The sequence below is a fragment of the Eurosta solidaginis genome, chromosome 5 (genome assembly GCF_040869045.1).
Source record: "Eurosta solidaginis isolate ZX-2024a chromosome 5, ASM4086904v1, whole genome shotgun sequence".
Lineage (NCBI taxonomy): Eukaryota > Metazoa > Arthropoda > Insecta > Diptera > Tephritidae > Eurosta > Eurosta solidaginis.
Window position 1 is genome coordinate 66,506,797 of NC_090323.1, and position 25,837 is coordinate 66,532,633.

Below are 25,837 nucleotides of genomic sequence, written 5' to 3' on the forward strand. Positions count from 1 at the left end.
TAGAAATATGGTGAGACATTATTATTACTTAATTAGAACGTGAAGTTATATATACCTCTTTATCTTAGACTAGATTGAACTGGCTGGTCCATGAGGAACTCACATAGACCGAATCTATTCAAAGTGTAAACAGAAGTTTGTTTGACAATGAAACTTAAAGACCCTAGAAAGTAGAAGTATTTTTGGACCTATAAATCTTGCTGATACTGGATCAAATAGCTGCAGTCTGAACCTCATGAGCGAGTACACTGCTATCATTGACGACGCCTAATGAAAAAGCATGTGACACCAGTAAGCAGTATCCTGTCGAAATACGCCTACTGTCCGTAATTTTTAGTGATAAGAGTAGCTTTGTTGTTTGTTTTGTTGGTCCTGAGACCTGCCCATGATCTTCGACACTTTCCTGCTGGTTTGATCATGTGCAACTCCTTTTGTTCTTTTTATCCCGCCCATTTTGATTGGTACGTATACATCACAAGCTTTGAGGGCTTCTTTATATTCCTGTGTGCTTCTTTATATTCCTAGCCTGTTGTGCTTTGCGAGATTACTTACTACCTTGATTGCTGCTTGGCAGCCAATATTAAAGTTCACGCGGCTCTTGTTTAAGCTATTTTCCTCCGGTGTTTTTTTTGGTCACGGTTAGTACTTCCGCCTTTAAGACAGTAAAACCGCAGACCTTACGATATACACTTGTTCCGAACCACCGGATTATACGTTAATAACCTATTTACTCATATGCTGCCGCCCATAGCAAAAAGGGAGTAAAATGCACTTAATGCCTTTTAGGAATTTGAATGCCAATGAATTTCTGCGATTGCAATTAACTTATTAAATAAATAAATACTTATTTAAAACTCACAATAAAAGATAAAACAAGGTCTGAAATTTGGAGTTGATTTAAAAATCTTAAATTTCCCAAATAAAAATTAAATGTTATTTGAATTTATTTTTTACACTTTACTGCCTTTTTGCTATGCACAACACTATGGCTGTATGGCCTAAAGCTGCCAACCTGTCTTCGAGGCTTTGAGTCTTATTGCATTTGTTAACACTACGTTCTTTGCCACCATCTCTACAGGTTTCTGTAATCTTTTTGCAGTTCAAGACGCAGCCGAAGCCAAACATGATAACCCGTTTAGAGAAAATTCAATTTCAAAGTACCTTAGTAACAGCGATCATCTTAATGCAACATTTGCTATCAGATATCTCACTTAATATAAAAGGGTTGAACCAAACCAGTTTTCTCACAGTGGTTCGAACTGAACCGCCAGGATTAGCCCTGCTAAAAATTGTACGGTTCGCTTCTTGGCAGTACTTTTTATAAAGCTTCGAATGTATTTCTGCAATGAAAAGTTTCTCAAAAAATGCATCAGCCAGCGGATGCTGTTGGGAGTCAGCAAAAAACATGTACGTTAACCAATTTTCTTAAATTGAACTTAATTCAAATATTAAGAGCCCACTAAGGTGCCAAGTCCAAAATGTCGAGAGAAGTATTGAAAAACGTGGGACTAAATCAAGAGTCCCTAGCGGACACCCCATTTCTCGACATGTTTAAGCAGTTGACTACTCACGGAAGTTTTATCGAACCTAGGTTAGATGGTAGCTGACCTGGTAGGGGAAGCTCACTTCGACAGCGTGAAGGTCCTTTGTGATACCAGATAAAATAACGGTTCACCTAAAGGGCCTGATAGTCGCTTGGCTATTAGAGTAGATGTTTAATTCCGTAATGGTAATAGCACTGGAAAGCATTTAATCCTTAATCGCACCAACTTTCGCTTGGTAGACGCTGCAGTGATCAACTTAAGCAGGTCAACTTAAACTAGTGGTTTACATTTAGCTCTTGACAAAAGACCCCCCATTACCCTTTCAGGAGAGCTTCGACCCATCCTGAACAACTTGACTGGTTGAGTCCTCTCACACATTCCTCTCGCGGGGGAATTACTGGGGTGAAAGTTGCACAAGGAGCAGTTCTCACCGCACACTAGTATGTCCTGTCAAGGATGAAGTCGAATACGGTAAGAAGGTTAGATTCCTGGAAGTCAGAGAGCCCATAGCCTATATCACGAAGCCTGACCAACGACGTAGCCGCGGCCGTGTTTCCCGCAATATCTACGGGATTTATGTTCGCCATGACATTCAATGCCAAGATAGGTGCAGTGATACCAACCAGCGCCGTCCGTTGTACTGACACTAATATTTTGGTGGTGCTCGCAGGGTCCGCTTTTTATCGAACCTAACATTAGGGTCTACATTACTTCGACTATTAGTTGAGCAGATTTTAATAATTCACTTACACATAGCTGCATCCACATGTTTGTGCTTTGCAGACAAACAACCCATTACATTGATCTTGATCTTAAGTTTTGGCATCCATTGCCCATCCATTTATGTAGGTAACTTAATTAGAAACCACAAATGCCACCAAAATGTAGCAACAATCGAATTACTTTGGCCATGCAAGGCCAATAACAAATTAAACTAAATAACACTTCATGCAAATTCACATTGACTACAAGCAAAATATTTGTGGTTTTAGAACAATCGGCATAAAGCAAAGCAAACTAATAGAAATTCGAACTTAGATATGCATCCATAAGGCAATTAGCACATACTAATTGGTTAATACGCTCTACATTAATATAGTTAAGCTAATCACTTTTAAGTGAAAAACAGCCACAAACACTATAATCACTATGAATTATTTATTGCTTATGCATTTTCATTTTTGAGAGCATCAATTTAATAATTAATACATTTTTTCTTTTTTGTATTAAATTGTATCGCGGATTGGTTTTATTATTATCGTACAATTTTTTTATATTTTACTTCCTTTTTATTATTATTATTTTTTTTAATCGTCAAATTAAACGTCAATTAATTTTACTTTCTTTGTGACGAACTTGAAAGTTTTGAGTTCTTCCAATTATTCTTTTATTATGTAAATATTTGTGTGTCAACAATTATCACCTTTTTATAAAACTTATCGCTTTGCTTGTTTGCTAATTTTAAACGCTCAACCTTGCTCTATTAACACTTCACAAAGTAATTATCTATTTGTAATTATTCACAATTTATTTCTAGGTTACTTATTTAGCGTTAAAAATTAGCGTACTTAAACCGTTGAAATGCGCTATTCAACTGCTCATTTGTTGGTAATTGTTTTGCTTGGCAAGTGTTTACATACTTGTCTCTTTTAACAATTTTACATACAGAAAGTGTTCCCAAATGATTTAGTGTTGTTAAACGCCCGAAAGTATGCAATAGCTGTAAATTCTTTCCTACCACCTACATAACATTTCACCGTCTGAATGTGTCCGTTTAGTATTTATCTACCTTCCTGTTGTTATTCTTGTTAGTTTGATTGCTTTAACAATACTCCGAAAGTCATTACCTATGCTGAGTATAACAACAAAAGAAACTTAAGCATAGAATGAAAAAACCCTTTCATGTAAATCATAATTCTGCTGAAAACTTGTTTAAAATGCTAGGGCATACGAAACGTAAAGTCATCTATCGGCGAAACAAAAACGCGCACTACAAGGCGCTTATTATAACTCTCTTGATGCATGGATCGGACTCATGGAAGGTGTCGAGAGATGACGAGATGTTCGACATAAAATTTTTTGGCGATTTATGGTCCTGGGCGTAGTGCCAACAGCGATTATTAACCAAACGCCTAAAGGTCTCGATCCGACAAAGAAAGTGTCATGATTCAATAGCAAGAGGCTTGAGATGCATAATTCAATAACTACGATGTCTCGAAACCAAATTTAACAAGGTATGACGGAAAATATTTCCAATATACTCCGTTTATCAAGGCTGTCGGAAAATCAACAAAACAAAATAAGGCGATGGTGGAGACCTTTACTGTATTGGAAGAGGCAGGTGGATAAAGATTTCACCTCCCTTGGTCTTCCAATTGGCGTCAGCGATTGCGCCAATTTGTGATGATGATATTACAGGCTTTTGCTGTTGTTGTGTTAGCAGTGCCCCCCTTCATTCAATAGGCGTGACCATCCAAAAATTGTTAACAAAGTCATCTGACGAGAGTCTGAGGAAACTTGCAGTTTCAACAGGATTGAAACATTGAGATGCTGCTGTTCAAGGCGTTGTTTCCACAATTGAAGAGATGCCTGAGATGTACTTCTAACAGTAACCAGAGCTGAGATAGGTTAGAGTGACTCGTAGGTCCCTGGCTAGTCTGATTTCCTCTTTTGCAAAATTTGGATAACGTGCATTGATAAGGGGGGTTGCTACATGGGAAACCTGTTTACTGATTCAGTGTGGATTAGTGCTTTTGTTGATCAAACGGCTGAGTGGATAATTTCCGGATCTCAACGATGCATGGATTTATCAAACGGTTTTTTTTCTTAAGTGAGTGCAGTGGTATGACAAACCTGTAGCCTTTACCAAAGGGTATTTTTTAACGGCGTTACACTCTTAACTTTTAATTATTGGCGCTCTGAAAATGGGTGAATTTGTAGGTAATGATACCCTTTTTTCTTTCTCAATAGGAAATAATTTGTGAAAGCAACACACTAACTTGTGAAAGCAACACACTAACTTGTGAAAGCAACACACTAACTAACTAAGAGAGAACTGAAAAGAACCAACAGGGCGACATTACTTTCATTTACGCGTAGTACATGAGAGGCTGACCAAGTGCTTTGTAAGTTGCTAATAACGTTTATCATATTTCCAAGTCTGCCGGCAAGCGACTTGGGGATTTTGTTGCGGCTTCGTACTTTAGATACAATTTCGAAGACATGCACCTTGACAGTGAGACCGCTTTCGAACGTTACCCCTTTGATCTTTATGTGACTAACAGTAAATAGAGGGGCCACGGACTTGGTTGGTGAAAATACCTAGTTCATCCATAGAGGAGTGGAGCCTGGGCCTGTTTCCATCATGTGCAGTGAGCTGAGAAAAGGAATTTTGATATAGAGAAATTAAAAATTAAAAAAATTAAGTTTCCCTGTTTTATTCTCATATATTTATATGTGTCATTCCTAAATTAACTGGTACTGTACCGTGCTTGACTGGGTTAATCCTTAATTTATCTGAATGAGGGAGTGGAACGATTTCCAACGTCTTCGATAAGAGTCATCTTTGTGAGCAGTGTTTCGCAGGTTTAGTAATTGAATTATTTCATGGTTCTGATAATTTTTGCCTTCATCGCCAAGATATTTTGGCATCGGGATGCCGGTGATGCTCAACACGTCGTACCACTGTTTATTTACCCATCTATTAGAACGATGGCTTACCTTGTCAACTGAGGGTTGCATAACATTTGCTTCTCACAGTAGCCGGTCATTTCAGTGTAAACACATTAAATTAGTTGAGCTCCATGGTTATGCAAGCTATCAATGCCAACCGTAACTTACTTGCCTTTCGCTGAGGATCATAGAGTAGAAGAGATGATATTCGTGTACACTATTGCTTCCAAACTAATACTAGGTGTAAGGTGTATGGTATACTGTGCAAGTCTGGAAATAACCAGAACAGCAGTAGAAACACAGGAGGAATAGCAGCTTAAACTAAGGGAACTTCAACTTATATATTGACAGCCAAGCAGCAATTAAAGCAATAGTTACGCGTGGAAAAACACCTAAAACAATGTCAGAGTATAACAGTTGGAATAGGGAGAAACACACTTCCAATATAGATCCCAGGGCATACCGAAAGCACGGATATGAAAAAGAGGATGAACTAGCTTAGAAAGTCAATTAGATGATATAAATGGAAAGAAATATTTGCAGAGCGAGAAGCTGCCAGCTTTGCGCCTTTAAACGGGCAAAATCGCCCTTATCCACAAAAAGAGGTAATGTGGACTCATGACGTCCATTCTGGCTAAACACTACCTTTTGTCTTCACACGCATTGCAGGAATAAAACTAAATAATTCGTAAAAGTGTAGTAGCAGCTATCATTTTGTGAGGATATTCACAGTCGCACATTATTGTTTCAGTGAGACTGTGATGAAATTATTAAATTTTTTCGAGGCCACACTCTTTAGCGACAAATTATGTGTGAATAATACACATCCAGGGGAATATCATGACTCACTTGAAATGTGTAATATTATATTGCTCCAATTGTGAAACAATTTCTATGTATCAATTCACGGAACTAGCAACCTCCTTATTTTTATAAGCTTTTATTTACTCTCACTTTTGTTGTCTGTAATGGAATCTTGCAAGTTAAATTTGATACACTTCCCGGTGTCCCATTGAGCTGAAATTTTGCACACATGTATAACTCCGATGACAATGTAATATTACTTTGTTAGAATTCGATAAATTAATCGATAACACAGTTATCGGTAAAGATTTGTATTTACTTTGGCATAACAGCCTAAGTCCCATACAAACACGCCGGTACCTATCCGTGGATTGTGATATTTGGACGTGGTGAATCACGTGTCACGCGTGGTGAATCTCATCGCTTGCGAAAAGCGGAGACACAACCCTCTGTTGTATTTCTGTGTATAACCAACATAGCTGAATTTTTAAGGCTGTTTAACCCTGTAATCTTTTCTGTAATTTATTTTGCTTTTGGAAAAATTACCTATTTGAAAAAAGCTGGCTGAAAAATATTGGCATAACAGCTTAAGTTAAATCAAGAATGGAAAATCTTTGGAAAATTTGAGCAGATGTGGAAATTTCGCGCGTCCGTTGAACGAAATATTGACAATCTGCTGATCATCGCTAAGAAATTAGCGACATTCCATCAACTAAGCAGCACTTTAGCAATACTACTGTTATTATTTGGCCGCTCAAACACACAAATACTAATTGTGCATTAAATCTAAAATATACAAATACACCATAATAATTCACACGGCCAAAGCCATAATAATTCACACGGGTCATCAATTCTTTCTCTGATTCAAAATCTGAACTACCAGCGCTACCGTCAACAGCTCAGTGTCATCACTGCCAGTAGCGCCAATAACACCAAACTCGTGCCTGACACACAAAAGTCGTTTCACTCAATAACGCAAGTAAAATGTATTACGCACTCACTACTAAGAAGCGTCAAAAATTCGCTTGGAGTAATTTCGTCAATGAGCTACCATTGAGCTGGCACCGCGGCGCTGGCGCCATGCAATTTACATCACTGAAATTGCGCGAATGCCCAGGCTCATGACTTCAATACTTATTTTTACAATGCTTTAAACTTTAAATACACCTCTGAAGTTGCTGCGCATAAAATGTGTACTAATAAATTCCAATACGCATTATACGCAGATGTAACTGATATATGTGTTTTTGTTTCACCCCCTATACTTATATTTAAAGCTTTTATAAGAACAAGCTTCTATTACTTGTTAATAAAACGAACTAAAAAGTAAAAAATAAAATTAAAGAAAAAAAAACTTTTTTAAAAATAAGCTTTTATTATTTTGGTTAATAAAATTAACTAAAAAGTAAACAATAAATTGACTCTAAAGAAATATAACACTTTATAAGTTCATTGTAAGCTTAAACGATAATTAGGCTTTTTCGTCTGCGACAAAAAAATTCTATATTGTACATAATTATATATTTTTAACATTAAAACTTTACACCTAAATTATTAAATCTTACAGTTTATATCACAGTCCTAATTGTTCTAATAAAAGCGTGTTACATTGCGATAGCAAGAGAAGGAGATCCTAAATGTTCTTAATTATACCATCAAAATTTAACACGTTTTTTATTAGAACAATTAGGACTGTGATATAAACTGTAAGATTTAATAATTTAGGTGTAAAGTTTTAATGTTAAAAATATATAATTATGTACAATATAGAATTTTTTTGTCGCAGACGAAAAAAGCCTAATTATCGTTTAAGCTTACAATGAACTTATAAAGTGTTATATTTCTTTAGAGTCAATTTATTGTTTACTTTTTAGTTAATTTTATTAACCAAAATAATAAAAGCTTATTTTTAAAAAAGTTTTTTTTCTTTAATTTTATTATTGCTTCAACCCAGCCCCCTTAGAAAAACTTAAAAGATATATCCATAGGGGTGTCTCAACGACTGTTGTGGTCCGCTGCATAATTTTCTTTCTGTGTGATATTACCCGTAATTATGAGTCTATTACCTCTTACATGCTTAGCCTTGTTAGTTGGCAATTGGGAACGATACACCAACAATCCAACCTGACACTGACCTTCTTTCAGGCAATTCATTTCAGTTTAAGTATATGCCTTTTCGAACATATACGATTTATATATAGATAGTTTGTTGTGCTTTCATTTGTACATATGTTTGTTTATTCACTGTTATTCTTTTGTTCTTCTGTTTGTCGGTAGCAATTTCCCTTTACACTTGTAATACCTAAAAAACCGATTATTGCATAATGAATTGCTAAAAAGGGAACGACCACCTGCGTGCTAAGTTCTATCATTAGGATTGATTGTATTCATGTTTGTTTGTTTAATGTTGTGTTCAATTTATACTTATTATTAAGAATTCATGAGTTTAACACCGGTTTATAATAATTGAATATTCAATTATTATGTTTTTCTAAGAGAAACTGAAAAGAAGGAAAGAAACATTTACTGGCATATTGAGATGGATCCATTTCGAAAACCGCTAACGTAATCATCATCAGGCAATTTCGTAATGTTATCAAAGGTTTCACCGAGATTCGAACCGCGAATCACACGCTGAAACTGCAGTTGAATATTCAATTATTATAAGCCGGTGTTAAGCCAATGAATTCTTAGTAATAATTAGGAATGATTATTAAATATTTTGGTGCGGATAAAGAACTTTTTTAATATCTAAAAGTAACCGAACAATGAAAATAACCAAGGGTCGCAATTATTAAAAACTGTACACTCATAACAAACGAGGTAAAATACAAGGACCGCTAGTGACATTAAAAAGAAGTTAATTGATCGATAAAAAATTTGTTGTGTCACAAAGTATATAACACTGTTAAGGCCACTCATTTTTTATCTCAATATTTAGTCAATTTATCGTGAGCGCAGACATACGGACAGATATGGCTAAAGCAATTTTTTTTGTATCCTGAGCATTTTTATACTCAGTTGAGCAGAGCTCACAGAGTATATTAAGTTTGATTGGATAACGGTTGGTTGTACATATATAAAGGAATCGAGATAGATATAGACTTCCATATATCAAAATAATCAGGATCGAAAAAAAATTTGATTGAGCCATGTCCGTCCGTCCGTCCGTCCGTTAACACGATAACTTGAGTAAATTTTGAGGTATCTTGATGAAATTTGGTATGTAGGTTCCTGAGCACTCATCTCAGATCGCTATTAAAATGAACGATATCGGACTATAACCACGCCCACTTTTTCGATATCGAAAATTTCGAAAAACCGAAAAAGTGCGATAATTCATTACAAAAGACAGATAAAGCGACGAAACTTGGTAGATGAGTTGAACTTATGACGCAGAATAGAAAATTAGTAAAATTTTGGACAATGGGCGTGGCACCGCCCACTTTTAAAAGAAGGTAATTTAAAATTTTTGCAAGCTGTAATTTGGCAGTCGTTGAAGATATCATGATGAAATTTGGCAAGAGCATTACTCCTACTACTATATGTACGCTTAATAAAAATTAGCAAATCGGAGAAGGACCACGCCCACTTTTAAAAAAAATTTTTTTTAAAGTAAAATTTTAACAAAAAATTTAATATCTTTACAGTATATAAGTAAATTATGTCAACATTCAACTCCAGTAATGATGTGGTGCAACAAAATACAAAAATAAAAGAAAATTTCAAAATGGGCGTGGCTCCGCCCTTTTTCATTTAATTTGTCTAGGATACTTTTAACGCCATAAGTCAAACAAAAATTAACCAATCCTTTTGAAATTTGGTAGGGGCATAGATTTTATGACGCTAACTGTTTTCTGTGAAAATGGGCGGAATCGGTTGATGCCACGCCCAGTTTTTATACACAGTCGTCCGTCTGCCCTTCCGCATGGCCGTTAACACGATAACTTGAGCAAAAATCGGCATATCTCTAATGAAGAACTAAGGATTACTCCCTTTTAAAATACTCATTAACACGTTTCATTTGATACCCATATCGTACAAACGCATTCTAGAGTCAACCCTGATCCACCTTTATGGCTATATCCCTAAATGGCGTCCACCTATAGAACTATGGCCCACTCCCTCATAAAATACTCTTTAATGCCTTTCATTTGATACGCATGTCATACAAAAACATTACAGGGTTTCCCTCGGTTCATTTTCCTACATGGTTATTTTCCCTTATGTTGTCACCATAGCTCTCAACTGAGTATGTAATGTTCGGTTACACCCGAACTTAACCTTCCTTACTTGTTATATATTGAAGTCTATATATTATGTATATCTCGATCAAACGTTATGTTACCAAAGTTAATATATTATGTGTGCACGCTGAGTATAAAAATTACATATACAGTTCACCAACGTAATACTCTCTGATCACTTTCCGACTATCGAATGTTGTTTAAATTCTTGACTTTGATTTAAAAAATCGGTTTTCATGCTCGAAAAAAGAATCAATCGCACCCCCATGTACATTGAGTAAAACTGACTCACAAAGTCACCTGCAAAGCAAAAGGAAAATCATACATTACACGACTCTACAAACAAATGTTTGTTCTTTGTCCTACATAAACTTTATTTCATGATTTTCGGTTTTATTATAAACAAAAACGAAAATAAAATACCTTTTTTCGGTGTAAAGTTTGCTTTCGTAATAGTTATAGTAACAATACTCATGGCGCTAGAGGTGTTTTGTACAAATCTAGAATAACCTAAAATGTCGTCGCGAAAGTGTAAATATGAAGCTGATGCTTTTTGTTATATAAGTGGGCAATTTATTAGAGTTCGTGATATAAAATATGAATTAAATACGTCTCTCATCCTCTGTGAAGCCTACGAAGCATATTTCGGCTGTCATGTTTGGAATCAATACAAGACATGGGCTCCACATATTGCTTATAGTTATTGTAAAAGATGTTTGGAAGGTAAGCAAATCTTATTTAAATAGTAAATTAAATAAAGTAGACATATTGATTTTTGTTTCTACATTTTAGGTTGGTATCGAGTTGAGAAAAAATCTATGAAATTTGCAATACCAAGAATCTGGCGAGAACCAAAGGAACACGTTAAAAACTGCTACTTTTGCATTGTGCATCCTTGTAAAAGACGTAGAGGTAAAATGCAAAACCTATCGATTATCCTGATCTTGAGTCTTCTTCTGCTGCAGTCGCACACGATCACGCACGACCGGTACCAGAGCCACCGAAAGAATTAAAGCAGAGAAGTGACTCATCTCTTGGTTCTTATAAAACCTATTCCGATAAGCAGTTTTTACCGACACTAGAACAACCAAAGCATCACTTCATCACTACTGAAGATTTTAATGATTTGATTAGAGATGTAAATTTACCAAAAAAGTAAAGCAGAGCTTTTAGGCTCTAGCTTAAAACAGTGGAAATTGCTTGATGATGTTAATATCACGGATCAGCGAACTAGGCATGAAACATTCTCAATATTTTTCACAAAACGAGATGGACTTTGTTCTTGCAATGCCACAAAAGGCACGTTCGAAGAAATTGGCAAACCTTGTGGCGTTTCTTCATTGACAGCTCAACAAAAAGCATAAAACCTGTTTTATTCCACAACAAAAACAAATTTCCATCTCTCCAATTGCTCACTCAGTACATCTTAAAGAAAATTATGAAAGTGTCAAAAATTTGCTTGAATCTGTGAAATATCGCGAGTTAAACTGGCAGCTGATTGGATGTTTTAAAATGGTGGGATTTTTGATGGGACTTCAAAGCGGGTATACAAAGATTTTGAAAAATATGGTTTAGGCGGTTTCCTAAATAGGAAATCAAACTTTTTCATGCCATACATATATATTTTTTTTTGTCAAATTACGACCTAAACAAATTAAATTTATTAATGCTTTGAAGTCAAAGTCAAATTTTGTGCTGACACGTGTTATTATTATTCTGAGAACGCCAAGCTATTAAGATAGAGCAGTTCTTTCATGTTGTTGTTTTTGTTGTTGTTGTTGTTGTTGTAGCTATAAGTGCACTCCCCGAAGGCCTTGGGGAGTGTTATCGATGTTGATAGTCCTTTGCCTGATGCAGATCCGGTGCGTCCCGATACCTTCTAGGCCATACCGGCCTCACACCCCCTAGACACATGAGGAGCTCGAGGTCGACAAAGTCTCGACTTTTAATGAAACAAGATTCGCCAAGGATAGGTGAAGTTGACAATTGGGTTTGGAGAAGCTATATATTGCGCTGGCAACCTGAAAGGGTTGCGCTACACAACCTCTTGAATCTATTTGGTATTTTAGTCGCCTCTTACGACAGGCATATCAACCGCGAGTATATTCTTACCCCCTAACCCGCTGCGAGTACGGTTCTTTCATATTTATAGTTAACGGAAAAAGCTGGTGTACCACAATACCCGCAATTACACTATGTTACCAAATAAACAGCATTAGATTCATAAGTAGCACTTAGTTTAATTAACAGCCACAAATATTTAATACAGAAGTTTTTTTTTACTTGCCATTTGCTCCCTAAATTATCTCGTTTAGTAGAAACACTTACTGCACTTCTAACGTAGCAAATGCTACGCCACAATATCTATTTCCTATTTAGCGCCCACCCCTAACATTATATTTTCCATTTACTGCCCACCCCTAGTAGTGTATGTACCGACATACATATATACATACATACCGGCCCAACAACCATCGCGCAAGCACAAAGCAAGCCAGCGATGGTGAACGCACAATGCTTGGGAATTTTCATTCGTAGCGCGCTGCGCGCGACAATGCGAGCATAATTCCCAACGTGTTCATAGTTACCTATGAATAAAATGATTGGCTGGAATACACCAGGCACACTTCGCCGCAGGTAAGTGAAGTACGTGTCGGCCGCCACTGGCGGTCGACAAAGGGTGCCCTCTGGGTTAGGAGGGTGCGTTACAAGGTCGGTTCCACCGATGGTGCGCCCCCTGCTTATCGGACACCCGGCAGGTTTACCCACATTTCCGGTGAGTAAGACGGGACTTACACCCCTTATTACTCATCGGAAAGGAAATGCACGAGCAGTCTTCTCGGGTAGGAAGGAAACCCGTCCCAACGCCAGTGGCGGGGCGGATTTCCCCACTACCCTGGCAGACTGCCCGAGCCAATATAAATACATTGTAGCGGCTCGGTTCTGCCGATGGTACTTCCCCCCCAGGCCTATTGGGCAGCCTTACCCATATTCCAGGGACTCCCTTTGGATCGAGGGGGGGTAAAGTTACAAGGTCGGTTCTGCCGATGGTACTCCTCTGAGTAAGACGGGGCTCACCCCCCCCCCCCCCCCCTATTACTCAGAGGAAGGGTAATGCACGAATATACAGCTCAGGTAAAAGGGGAACACTTCCCAACGCCTGCGGCGGGACAAACTCCCCTACTACCCTATCCGAATACCCGAGCCAATATATTGTAGTTAGTTAGACTAGCCCCATACTAATATCGACACTTCGCCGTAGGTCATCGCCATCCCGATCCTCGGACATCCCATCCCGAAGTCTAGCCACCACCGTCGTCATAGCTATTTGGTGAGAGCCACCGTCACTCAGTACTCTCTTCGGGCGTGATCCTAACTACCGCCGTCATTACTACCGCCGTCATTACTACCGCCGTCATTACTACCGCCGTTAGCACCCCTTAGCGAGAGCCACCGTCGTCTTCACCATCTCAGCCACCGCTTAGCTAGCACTCTATCTCCCTCTTTCTGTGGAGAGCCGTCGTCCTTGGGTTACACTATATTGTCAGCGACACTACCTAGTGAACATCTCTCTCTCTCTCCTGGATTCAAGGTTGTGGATATTTTAGCCTGAGAGCCGCGTGTGTGTGTGTGTGTTCGAAATAAAAACACTAATTTACTGTGTATTTATTTAGGTGGGGGAAGTGGGACCTCCATCCGACTCTGGATTGACTTGAGCATACCTCAGCCTTTGACCAAACCCACCTCATACACTAAAACAACTTTATGTATTCAAGGAAAAAGTTTTTTTTGTTTTTTTTTGTAGATTTAGCATATGACAACATATATAATTGAATAATCTTGCAAATAACCAAATCGAAATATAAGTACATGTTTTAATTTAAGTGTATATAAGTGTATTGCTCAACAGAAATGTGTAAGCAGTTATCACTTAGGAGAATTAGGCGTCAGTAAACATAACTAATAGCTATTAGCACGCACATACATATGTACATATATATACGTTTGTTACCCCAGCATGAAATTTTAGTGTTTCACGTTAAGTTTTGTGAGAAAACTTCTACGAAAGTTTACATCTGCATCTTTCAATATAAGTCGTTAAAAAAAAATTCGTACAATTACATTAGGTTGGGCTATAAAAGTCGCATTTCTTTGCTACTCGGCTGAAATCACCTAAAGTTTTTTAATGGCCCGACTGTTTTTCATACCCCTACTTTTATTCCAATATTTCGTTTCACGACGTATATGACTGAAAACGGTTGTATCTAGCGTATTGTACGAAAGACTGGAGATAAATTCTACCACCGCCTGGATTTACACTAAGCTCCCAGTCTCCGAAACGACTACGAACCATCTTATTGCTGACTTCAATACAGCTTAAGGCAGCGTGAATGGGAGTTTGAGCAATACCATCGCCTCTATAAGGATTGGGAGTAACCTTTTTGAGCCATTCCAAAACAAAAAAAGCTTCAGACAAGCGGTTTCTTTACTTTGATGCTGAAGAAGATAATTTGAGAGGAAAATCAAATTGGACTTTGGTTATTTTCAAGTACCCCTAACATCGCGGAACTGCAAAATAGGTAATACAGAGGGGTCTTCCTCCATCACCTAGAGCATTGTCATGTTAAACTATCCAGCTAGTTGCAGGTAACAGAAATTGAAGATGAACTAGAAGCACACCACTTCAGGTATTGATATTGATCCCTAATAAAAGAAATACTTTAAACACATCAGGGTATCAGATGATCGTTCATATTCAGTCAGATATATGAAATGAAGTCGCTGAAAGCTAGCCAAAACGTGGTTACCTTAGCACTGTTCTCTATTGAACTGGGTGAGCTTGACTTGCGAAGCAAAGAATTGAGAGGCAATAGCCATAGCCGACGACATCATCCAGTAATAGTGGATAGAACTGGTAGTATCGTCAAGTTGTCGAGGGAAGAGTATAATTTCCTCACAGAAGTAGTCGTTTGATGACCTATAAGCTTCATAACAAATCGTTCTCGAGATGGCCGGGTTAGTACTTTAATGTTACCATGCACTGCAACCTACCGCAATAATAGCCGTGTTTTTTAACACGCGTATATCCGTTTACGCTTAAACTTTATATTGACTGCTAAGAGACAAACTATAAATACACCTCTGAAATTGCTGCGCATAAATTTTGTCCTACTAAATTTCAATACGCATTATACTCAGATGTAACTGAAATATGTGTCTTTGTTTCACCCTGTACACTAATTCTATGTATTATATGTGTGTCCACAATTCATCGCAACTGATTCAGCTATATGTTATACCCTATGGCCATCAGAGCGTTGCGTCTCCGCTTTTCGGTACACCCTGTTGCTGTAGCTAGTTGTTTAACCACAGCCGCTAGATGGGTCTCCTAAGCATTATCTAAGCGAAGATAGGCGTTTTTTAACACGCGCAAACGAAACGTATACGCGCGTGTTAAAAAACACGGCTAATACCATGCAAAGGATCAACAACATCGACTAAACTGCCCAAAAACTTTCGATAGTCTCCTTATCACCACAAAAGGGAGAAGAAAAATTTTTGAGCTAGTCGAGTTTGCTACAAGTTCCTTTCCCACCACATTGAGATATTAGATCACAAAGACTATTGCTAATGTATAATTACACTATGGAACAAATTCAGGTCTGCAAAAGTTAGGTCGATTCTGAGAGTGAGGGGCGAAAATAGAGGCTAAATTAGAAGAACCGTATGGCAGCGTTTGTTTATGTTAGTTCGAATTTTTTTTTAATCGACCTTCGAACTTTGCAGTCAAATGCAATAAATTTCTTCCCCTTCTTCCTCTTTTTCCGCACAGTTAGCGATTTTTATTTATTTCATACATGCGAACTAATATCAAAAATAAAGATTCAATTAAGACTCGAAACTCAGCCGAAGCTGATGTCTTTTAATTTTCGCTCGGTGGTGATAAAATTCGCCATTAATTTTTTTGGAACTTATTTCCTTTTGTGAGTGATTTAAGTTAAGTGCATCGGTTTCATAAAAATAACAAAAACAACATTGTATAATATATATTGTATTAAAAATGTCGGAAACAAATTATATAAAATGGACCGTTTTTGTAATGTTTGTGGACGTTTCATAGCAAGCGATGAAAAACGTGGCAATGCGAGTGATTGTATTTTGGAAGCCTATAAACAATATTTCTCGCAAAACTTTTTCACTGACGTAAACTATGCCCCTAAAAAAGTTTGCTTTAATTGCTATTCAAGTCTTATGCAATGGAAAATTGAAAAGAAGAAGGCTATGCCTTTTGATATACCAATGATGTGGTGAGACAACAGACCGCATCAACAAGAAAATGCTAAGGATGTATCAACTACCATAAAACCTTGAATAGAAGGAAAGCAAAGAATAAAACTTATGTAGCTGTGCCAAGTGTCCAGTTACCATTACCGCATTCCGAATTTGTTCCAGTACCAACATACCGAAGTACTGATCTACAAACGGATATCAGTACTACAACCGCCGCTGCTATATTCATGCATATATTTTCAGAATACGACCCAGGTGGAGGTGCATCCTATGAAATATCAAAGGACCCAATCCTAGTCACACAAAACCAATTGGATGCAATTGTTGCAATTTTGTGTTTGACTCAGAAGAAATCAGAAGAACTGGCTTCATTTCTGAATGGAAAGAATTTGCTGGTGAAGGGTACCAAAGTAACAGCATATCGAAAACGCCAAAAAGAGTTGCTGCGACCTCAAAATAGTTTCATTGATTACAGGCTTAACAGCATCTGGCCGTCCAAAATATCCGTGGTTTTTGTGCGATTTGGATTCACGATACGGAGAAGGTATTAGAGGAAGAAACCAGTACAAACAGCATAACTGGAATAGTCGCATTAGACGGAAATGGCCTAAAGACAATAGGCTACACGAAAGTGTTGTTCCTGAAACGAAAATTTTGTTGCCGTTGCTCCACATTAAACTTAGCATTGCTAAACATTTTTTGAAATGTATCGCAAAAAGACCAGCAGTATTCAACTGCTTAAAAGATATTTTCCCAAGACTAAGTAACGTCAAAATTCAGGAGGGGGTTGTTAATGATCCCGACATACGGAAACTAATGAGCCGTCAAGATTTTGACCAAGTTCTGACAGACCGAGAATTAAATGTATGGCTCGCATTGAAAGCAGTCATTAAAGGACGGAAAGACAACTACAGGGAATCTGTTGCAAACATGTTGGCAGCTTTCGATGAAATTGGGGTTAATATGTCGTACAAAATTCATCTCTTGCCTCAGCATCTTGATCAACTCACTCAACAGTTGTCCACTGAATCTGATGATCAAGGCGAACGTTATCACCAAACTGCACTTCCAATTGAAATAAGGTAACTAAATTTTTCTAATACTTGTCAGAGTGCACAATTTAAACATGTTAACGATTGAAAACTATTTTCGTTTCAGGTACAGGGGAAAGAAATCTCCAGATGCAAAACTCACTGATATTTTTTGGTGGTATAAAAGCACCTTTGAAGAAGAGGAAATCGAGGAAAAAGAGGAAGAAGGGGAAGACAAATATGAAATTCCAGAATATTAGTTGGGCGAATTTATCGACCTTTGTGATGATGATGACGATGAGAGAGCAGTGATGTTGATCCACAGCCACCTGCTAAACGGCGCCTGGCCAAATCATTAATTTAATTTATTTAATTCTTTTTTACTTAAAATTTTCATAACTAAAATTTCAAAATTATATTTTTTCCCCGCATTTTTGTAATTTCTTTTTCAATATTTCTTCGAAATTAGTAAATTTATATTAAGCTGGAAAACGCAAGTTTTGTATTATGATTGTTTTCTTTTCAAATGAAATTTATTGAAGAAACTGAGAAGCATAATATAGATCAAACAGAACGAAAAAAGAGTTAGTTTTGTGGAAAATATGTTCAAAAGGCATGAAAACAAAATTTTCAACATTTTGCTTCATAAGCACTACAAAAATTTTCTAAACTTTTTTTTTTTTTTAATTGTTGCACAGGTCTCTGGCAATAATGTGGCTTTAACAGATTAAAAAAATATCAATTAGTCTACGAATTATAGCCAAAAACCATACAAACAATATACTGAACATCGGCATTTGACTGCAAAGTTCGAAGGTCGATTAAAAAAAAAATCGAACTAACTAAACAAACGCCGCGATACGGGTCTTCTAATTTAGCCTCTATTTTCACCCCTCACTCCCAGAATCGACCTAACTTTTGCTAACCTGAATTTGTTCCACAGTGTTATTAGAGTGTGGACACTTCGTTGACAATTTCATGAACTAATAAAGATTTTATTTGTTGTATTAAACAAAATCAGAAATTGTTCATTCTATTTATAAAAAAAATGGCCTAGATTCAAAGAAAATTGTTTCAAAAATGTTTTCCCCACGGCATTTTTTTTTTTTGTTTTGTATGATTTAATCGGGGATTGCCCGTATTGCTTTTTTAAATGTATGAAAACATTTATTTGAAGCAGTTTTAATTTTTATAATTTATTTAATAATTTGGGAAAAATTTAAACAAAAAAGAAGACAATTGGGAAAAAGTTTACAACAACTAAGGCATGACGTAGCTGAATGCGTTTGTAATTGTTTAAATTTTTCCCAAATTATTAAATAAATTATAAAAATTAAAAATTGCTTCAAATAAATATTTTCATACATTTAAAAAAGCAATACGGGCAATCCCCGATTAAATCATACAAACAGACAAAATTGGTTAATTCGTTGTAGTTCTATAAATAGAACGAAAACCGCAACATTACCAAAGTTTCTTTGAAAACCGCCGTATCAACAAGCATAGCTTTAACACATAATTGCATACGAAGTATGCAATGTGTAAAAGGTTAAAATATGCAAAAGAAGGCAATTGGGAAAAACTTTACAACAACTAAGGCATGACGTAGCTGAATGCGTTTGTAACCATTTCAACTATCGTAGGAGTGCGGGTTCGACTCCCATTCGCGGGAGAAAAGGCTTTGAAGAGATTTACAAGGTATAATCGAAACAACTGTCGCCTTGTCCGTCCTGATGTCACGTTGTTTAAATTTTTCCCAAATTATTAAAAAAAAGTTTTTTTTTTCTTCACTGATTTCACTGATGGGTGTTTTTCTGTCATACGGGTTTTGGATCTTCTTTAGTTTCCAAACAACCTTATAACAAAATGTTAGGCTGGACCTAAAAACTTATCGAATACTTATCTACTTATCGAAAAATTATGTTCAAAATATACATAGATGACAATTTTTCGAACACCATCCTAAGTGAAGAGGCTATTCTTATCGACACCCGCATAGAGGAAAGCATATTAAAAGGGTGACAAGTCCCTGTTTGAAGGTCGAGCTCGTGAAAGACGAAACGCCTATTAAGTAAGAAAATAAGTAGTTAAAATCAGAGTAACATTTCATGTGGAATTCTTATGAAACTTCCCGCTTGAAGATATAGTACAGGCATCATAATTGCACCTTTGTCTACTGGAAACATTTGTGTTTAAGTATGTGCATACGGCCAACAGTGAAATTATGAACCACTTCCATAATATATAGTCCTTATGCTAGATATTTCACTTATAAAAGTAGACAGTAGAGAATAGTAATAGTAATAGCCGCTGTTTGGTATGCTTAGTAATTTTCCGAAACTCGTTCTAAGCGACAGTAAGACAAACTTTCAAAAAACGATAAAACTATAAACTACTTAAGTGTCAACAGGTATTTGGAAGTTCACTCATAGCATAATCTAATCTAATCTAATCTAATCTAATATCTAATATATATTATAAATGGGAAAGTTTGGATGTTAAGATGTTTGGATGTTTGGATGTTTAGATGTTTGGATGTTTGGATGTTTGGATGTTTGGATGTTTGGATGTTTGGATGTTTGGATGTTTGTCCAGACGTTTGTCTTTGTGACTCAATAACGCAAGAACGGCTGGACCGATTTGGATGAAATTTTGCACACATATAGCCAATAGTCTAGAAGGATCTACTAGCTATATATTTTTCAAAAGGGGCGTGGTCCCCGCCCCCTAGGAACAGTTATAATGTAATTATTATATTTTTTCGTCTTTGCGACTGAATCACGCCAGAATGGCTACACGGATTTTGATGAAATTTGGGACACAGACAGTAGTCTACTAGCGAAATTTTTTTCGAACATGGAAAGAGGGGTTGGGGTCCCACGACCCTTCGAGAAATTATTTTTCATAATTTTTACACATTATAACTTTACGTATACTGGCCTTCACCAATATCACAGACTCAAGGGGTCAAATAAGTCGAGGGCTTACAAAGTAAGCAGTGACACCCTCCGCCCGCCCCCTTTATCTCCCCCTCTGGTGTAAAATCCATAAATTGTTATAACTCAATCTAAATTTTCTCCTAAATCAACAGTTTTTGGCATCTGGTACATACAGAACGAGATCTAGACAATTTTGGAGGAACGATCAGTGGTCCTCTCCTCTACTCCCGCCATCCGCCCTCCATCAATTGTTTTTATTAGCACGCTTTTATTAGCTTTACCTGTATGTTTCTATCTAACTTTTTATTCGCTCCAATGCGCCTGCTGCCTTATTAACATGGTTTTATAATTAGCTTCACCTTATTTGTAATCCCGTAAGGGTCATATCGAGACCCTTCCGGGATCATTTCTGGATGGTTTTCGGAATCGGTCCGGGATTACGCCGGGGTAATTTCGGGACTTTTTCGGGACTATTCCGGAATCATTTCGGGACTATTTCGCGATCATTTGGGGACCCTTCCGGCATCATTTCTGGATGGTTTTCGGGATCCGTGCGGGATCTCGTCGGGGTCATATGGGGACTTTTTCGGGATCATTTGGGGGCTCTTCCGGCATCATTTCTGGATGGTTTTCGGGATCATTTGGGGGCTCTTCCGGCATCATTTCTGGATGGTTTTCGGGATCCGTCCGGGATCCCGTCGGGGTCATTTCGGTAGTTTTTCGCGACTAATACTGGATCATTTGGGAACCCTTTCGGCATCATTTCTGGATGGTTTTCGGGATCCGTCCGGGATCCCGTCGGGGTCATTTCGGAACTTTTTCGCGACTAATACGGGATCATTTGGGAACCCTTTCGGCATCATTTCTGGATGGTTTTCGGGATCCGTCCGGGATCCCATTAGGGTAATTTCGGGACTATTAGGGGATCATTTGGGAACCTTTCCGGCATCATTTCTGGATAATTTTCGGGATCCGTCCGGGATGCCGACGAGGTCATTTCGGGATCATTTGGGATACCTACCGGCATCATTTCTGGATGGTTTTTGGGATTTGTCCGGGATCCCGTCGTGGTCCTTTCGGGACTTTTTTTCGACTAATACGGGATCATTTGCGGACCCTTTCGGCATAATTTCTGGATAGTTGTCGGGATCCCGTCACGGTCATTTCGGGACTATTAGGGGATCATTTGAGGACCTTTCTGGCATCATTTCTGTATTGTTTTCGGAATCCTTTCGGGATCCCGTCAGGGTCATTTTGGGACTTTTTTGGGGCTAATACGGGATCATTTGGGGATCCTCTAGGGGTCGTTTCGTGACTTTTTCTGTTTTATTTCGGGATCATTTGGGGACCCTTCCGGCATAATTTCTTGATGGTTTGCCGGATCCATCAGGGTCATTTCGGGACCATTTTGGGATCATTTGGGGACCCTTCCGAGATCATTTCTGGATCCGTCCGGGATGCCGTAGGAGCCATTTCGGGATTTTTTGTTACTTTTCCGGGATAGTTTTTGGACCCTTCCGGGATCATTTCTGGATCTGTGCGGGATCCCATCTGGGTCATTTCCGGACTATTTCGGGATCATTTTGGGATCCTTCCGGAATCATTTCTGTATGGTTTTCGGGATCCGTCCGGGATATCGTCGGGGTCATTTGGGGATTTTTCGGGATCATTTGGGGGCTCTTCCGGCATCATTTCTGGATGGTTTTCGGGATCCGTCCGGGATCCCATCAGGGTAATTTCGGGACTATTAGGGGATCATTTGTGGACCTTTCCGGCATCATTTCTGGATAATTTTCGGTATCCGTCCGGGATCCCATCTGGGTCATTTCCGGACTATTTCGGGATCATTTGGGATCCTTCCGGCATCATTTCTGGATGGTTTTCGGGATCCGTCCGGGATATCGTCGGGGTCATTTGGGGATTTTTCGGGATCATTTGGGGGCTCTTCCGGCATCATTTCTGGATGGTTTTCGGGATCCGTCCGGGATCCCATCAGGGTAATTTCGGGACTATTAGGGGATCATTTGTGGACCTTTCCGGCATCATTTCTGGATAATTTTCGGTATCCGTCCGGGATGCCGACGAGGTCATTTCGGGATCATTTGGGATACCTACCGGCATCATTTCTGGATGGTTTTTGGGATTCGTCCGGGATCCCGTCGGGGTCATTTCGGGACTTTTTCTCGACTAATACGGGATCATTTGCGGACCCTTTCGGCATAATTTCTGGATAGTTGTCGGGATCCGTTCGGGATCCCGTCACGGTCATTTCGGAACTATTAGGGGATCATTTGAGGACCTTTCCGGCATCATTTCTGGATAGTTTTTGGAATCCTTTCGGGATCCCGTCAGGGTCATTTCGGGGCTTTTTCGGGATCATTTAAGGATGGCTTTCAGGATTCGTCCGGGAACCCGTCAGGGTAATTTCTGGACTTTTCCGAGACTATTTCGGGATCATTTTGGGACCTTCCCAAGATCATTTCTGGACGGATTTCGGGATTTGTTCGGGATGCCCTCAGGGTCATTTTGGGACTATTAGGTGAGCATTTGAGGACCGTTCCGGCATCACTTCTGGATGGTTTTCGGTATCCGTTCAGATTCCCGTCGGAATAATTGCGGGACTTTTTCGGGATCATTGGGGTCCCTTCCAAAATCATTTCTGGATGGTTTTTGGGATTCGTCCGGCATCCCGTCGGGGTCATTTCGGGACTTTTTCTCGACTAATACGTGATCATTTGCGGGCCCTTTCGGTATCATTTCTGGATAGTTGTCGGGATCCGTTCGGGATCCCGTCAGGGTCTTTTCGGAACTATTGGGAGATCATTTGAGGACCTTTCCGGCATCATTTCTGATTAGTTTTCGGGATCCTTTCCGGGTCCCATCAGGGTCATTTCGGGACTTTTTCGGCATCATTTAAGATTGGTTTTCAGGATTCGTCCGGTATCCGTCAGGGTAATTTCTGGACTTTTCCCAGACTATTTCGGGATAATTTTGGGACCCTCCCAAGATCATTTCTGGATGGATTTCGGGATCTGTCCGGGATGCCGTCAGGGTCATTTTGGGACTATTAGGTGATCATTTGAGGACCTTTTCGGCATCACTTCTGGATGGTTTTCGGTATCCGCTCAGGATCCCGTCGGAATTATTGCGGGACTTTTTCGGGATCATTTGGTGTCCCTTCCGGCAACATTTCTGGCTGGTTTTTGGGATTCGTCCGGCATCCCGTCGGGTTCATTTCGGGACTTTTTCTCGACTAATACGGGATCATTTGCGGGCCCTTTCGGCATCATTTCTAGATAGTTGTCGGGATCCGTTCGGGATCCCGTCAGGGTCTTTTCGGAACTATTAGGTGATCATTTGAGGACATTTCCGGCATCATTTCTGGATAGTTTTCGGGATCCTTTCGGGGTCCAGTCAGGGTCATTTCGGGACTTTTTCGGGATCATTTTGAGATGGCTTTCAGGATTCGTCCGGGAACCCGTCAGGGTAATTTCTGAACTTTTCCGAGACTATTTCGGGATAATTTTGGGACCTTCCCAAGATCATTTCTGGATGGATTTTGGGATCAGTCCGGGATGCCGTCAGGGTCATTTTGGTATTAGGTGATCATTTGAGGAACTTTCCGGCATCACTTCTGGATGGTTATCGGTATCCGATCAGGATCCCCTCGGAATCATTGCGGGACTTTTTCGGGATCATTTGGGGTCCGTCCCAAGATCATTTCTGGATGGATTTCGGGATCTGTCCGGGATCCCGTCAGGGTCATTTAGGGGTGCGTTCGAGATCCCGTCAGGGTCATTTCGGGACTTCTTCGGGAATATATCGGGATCATTTCTGGATGGTTTATGGGATCCGTCCATGACCCCTTAGGGTCATTTCGGGACTATTAGGTGATCATTTGAGGACCTTTCCGGCGTCACTTCTGGATGATTTTCGGTATCCGTTCGGGATCCCGTCGGAATCAATGCGGGACTTTTACGGAATCATTTGGGATTCCTTCCGGCATCATTTCTGGATGGTTTTCGGGATTTGTCCGGGATCCCGTCGGGGTTATTTCGGGACCTTTTCGGGGCTAATACGGGATCATTTGGGGATCCTCTAGGGGTCGTTTCGTGACTTTTTCTGTATTATTTCGGGATCATTTTGGGACCCTTTCGGCATAATTTCTTGATGGTTTGCCGGATCCATCAGGGTCATTTCGGGACCATTTTGGGATCATTTGGGGACCCTTCCGAGATCATTTCTGGATCCGTCCGGGATGCCGTAGGAGCCATTTCGGGATTTTTTGTTACTTTTCCGGGATAGTTTTTGGACCCTTCCGGGATCATTTCTGGATCTGTGCGGGATCCCATCTGGGTCAATTCCGGACTATTTCGGGATCATTTTGGAATCCTTCCGGAATCATTTCTATATGGTTTTCGCGATCCATCGTGGATCCCCTCGGAGCCATTTCGGAACTTTTTCTGGAGTTAGTCGGGATAATTTAGGGACCCTTCCTAGATATTTTCTGGATGGTTTCTGAGATCCGTCCGGGAGCCCGTCAGGGTAATTTCGGAACTTTTTCGGGACTATTTCGGGATCAATTTGGTACCCTTCAGGCATCATTTCTGTGTGGTTATCTGGATAAGTCTAGAATCGTGTCGTTGTCATTTCGGGTTTTTTTGGGACTACTTCGGGAACTTTTGGAAACACTTCCGGTGCGTTTCTGGATGGTTTTCGGGATCCGTCCGCGATAGCGTCGGGGTCATTTCGTGGCTTTTTCTGGATAATTTCGTTATCATTTTGGGATCCTATCAGGTTATCAGCTCATAAAGTTCTTTTTTTTACTCAATTACAAAAATAAAATGCATTAGACAGAAAAAAAATTTTAAACAGATAACTTTATAAGCAGGCTAACGTGAATAGCCCACATATTTCATTTTCTCCTTGCGGACGGGGCCGCGGGTAAAGGCTAGTATATTATAAATGGGAAAGTTTGGATGTTAAGATGTTTGGATGTTTGGATGTTTAGATGTTTGGATGTTTGGATGTTTGGATGTTTGGATGTTTGTCCAGACGTTTGTCTTTGTGACTCAATAACGCAAGAACGGCTGGACCGATTTGGATGAAATTTTGCACACATATAGCCAATAGTCTAGAAGGATCTACTAGCTATATATTTTTCAAAAGGGGCGTGGTCCCCGCCCCCTAGGAACAGTTATAATTTAATTATTATATTTTTTCGTCTTTGCGACTGAATCACGCCAGAATGGCTACACGGATTTTGATGAAATTTGGGACACAGACAGTAGTCTACTAGCGAAATT

General features: G+C 39.0%; 1 protein-coding gene across 10 annotated transcripts in view; it reads right to left on the reverse strand.

The window, feature by feature from the left end:
• rdgC (retinal degeneration C) overlaps positions 1-25,837 on the reverse strand; it is a 524,170-nt gene that overhangs the window by 128,760 nt on the left and 369,573 nt on the right. Inside the window, exon 1 of one of the 10 annotated variants that reach the window (XM_067787752.1) lies at positions 2,295-3,117. The exons of the other annotated variants lie outside the window; for them this stretch is intronic. Coding sequence (XP_067643853.1) covers positions 2,295-2,385 — 91 coding nt within the window. The 5' untranslated portion in view covers positions 2,386-3,117. Of the gene's footprint in view, positions 1-2,294; positions 3,118-25,837 lie in introns of those variants that run through there. 10 annotated transcript variants of the gene reach the window in all.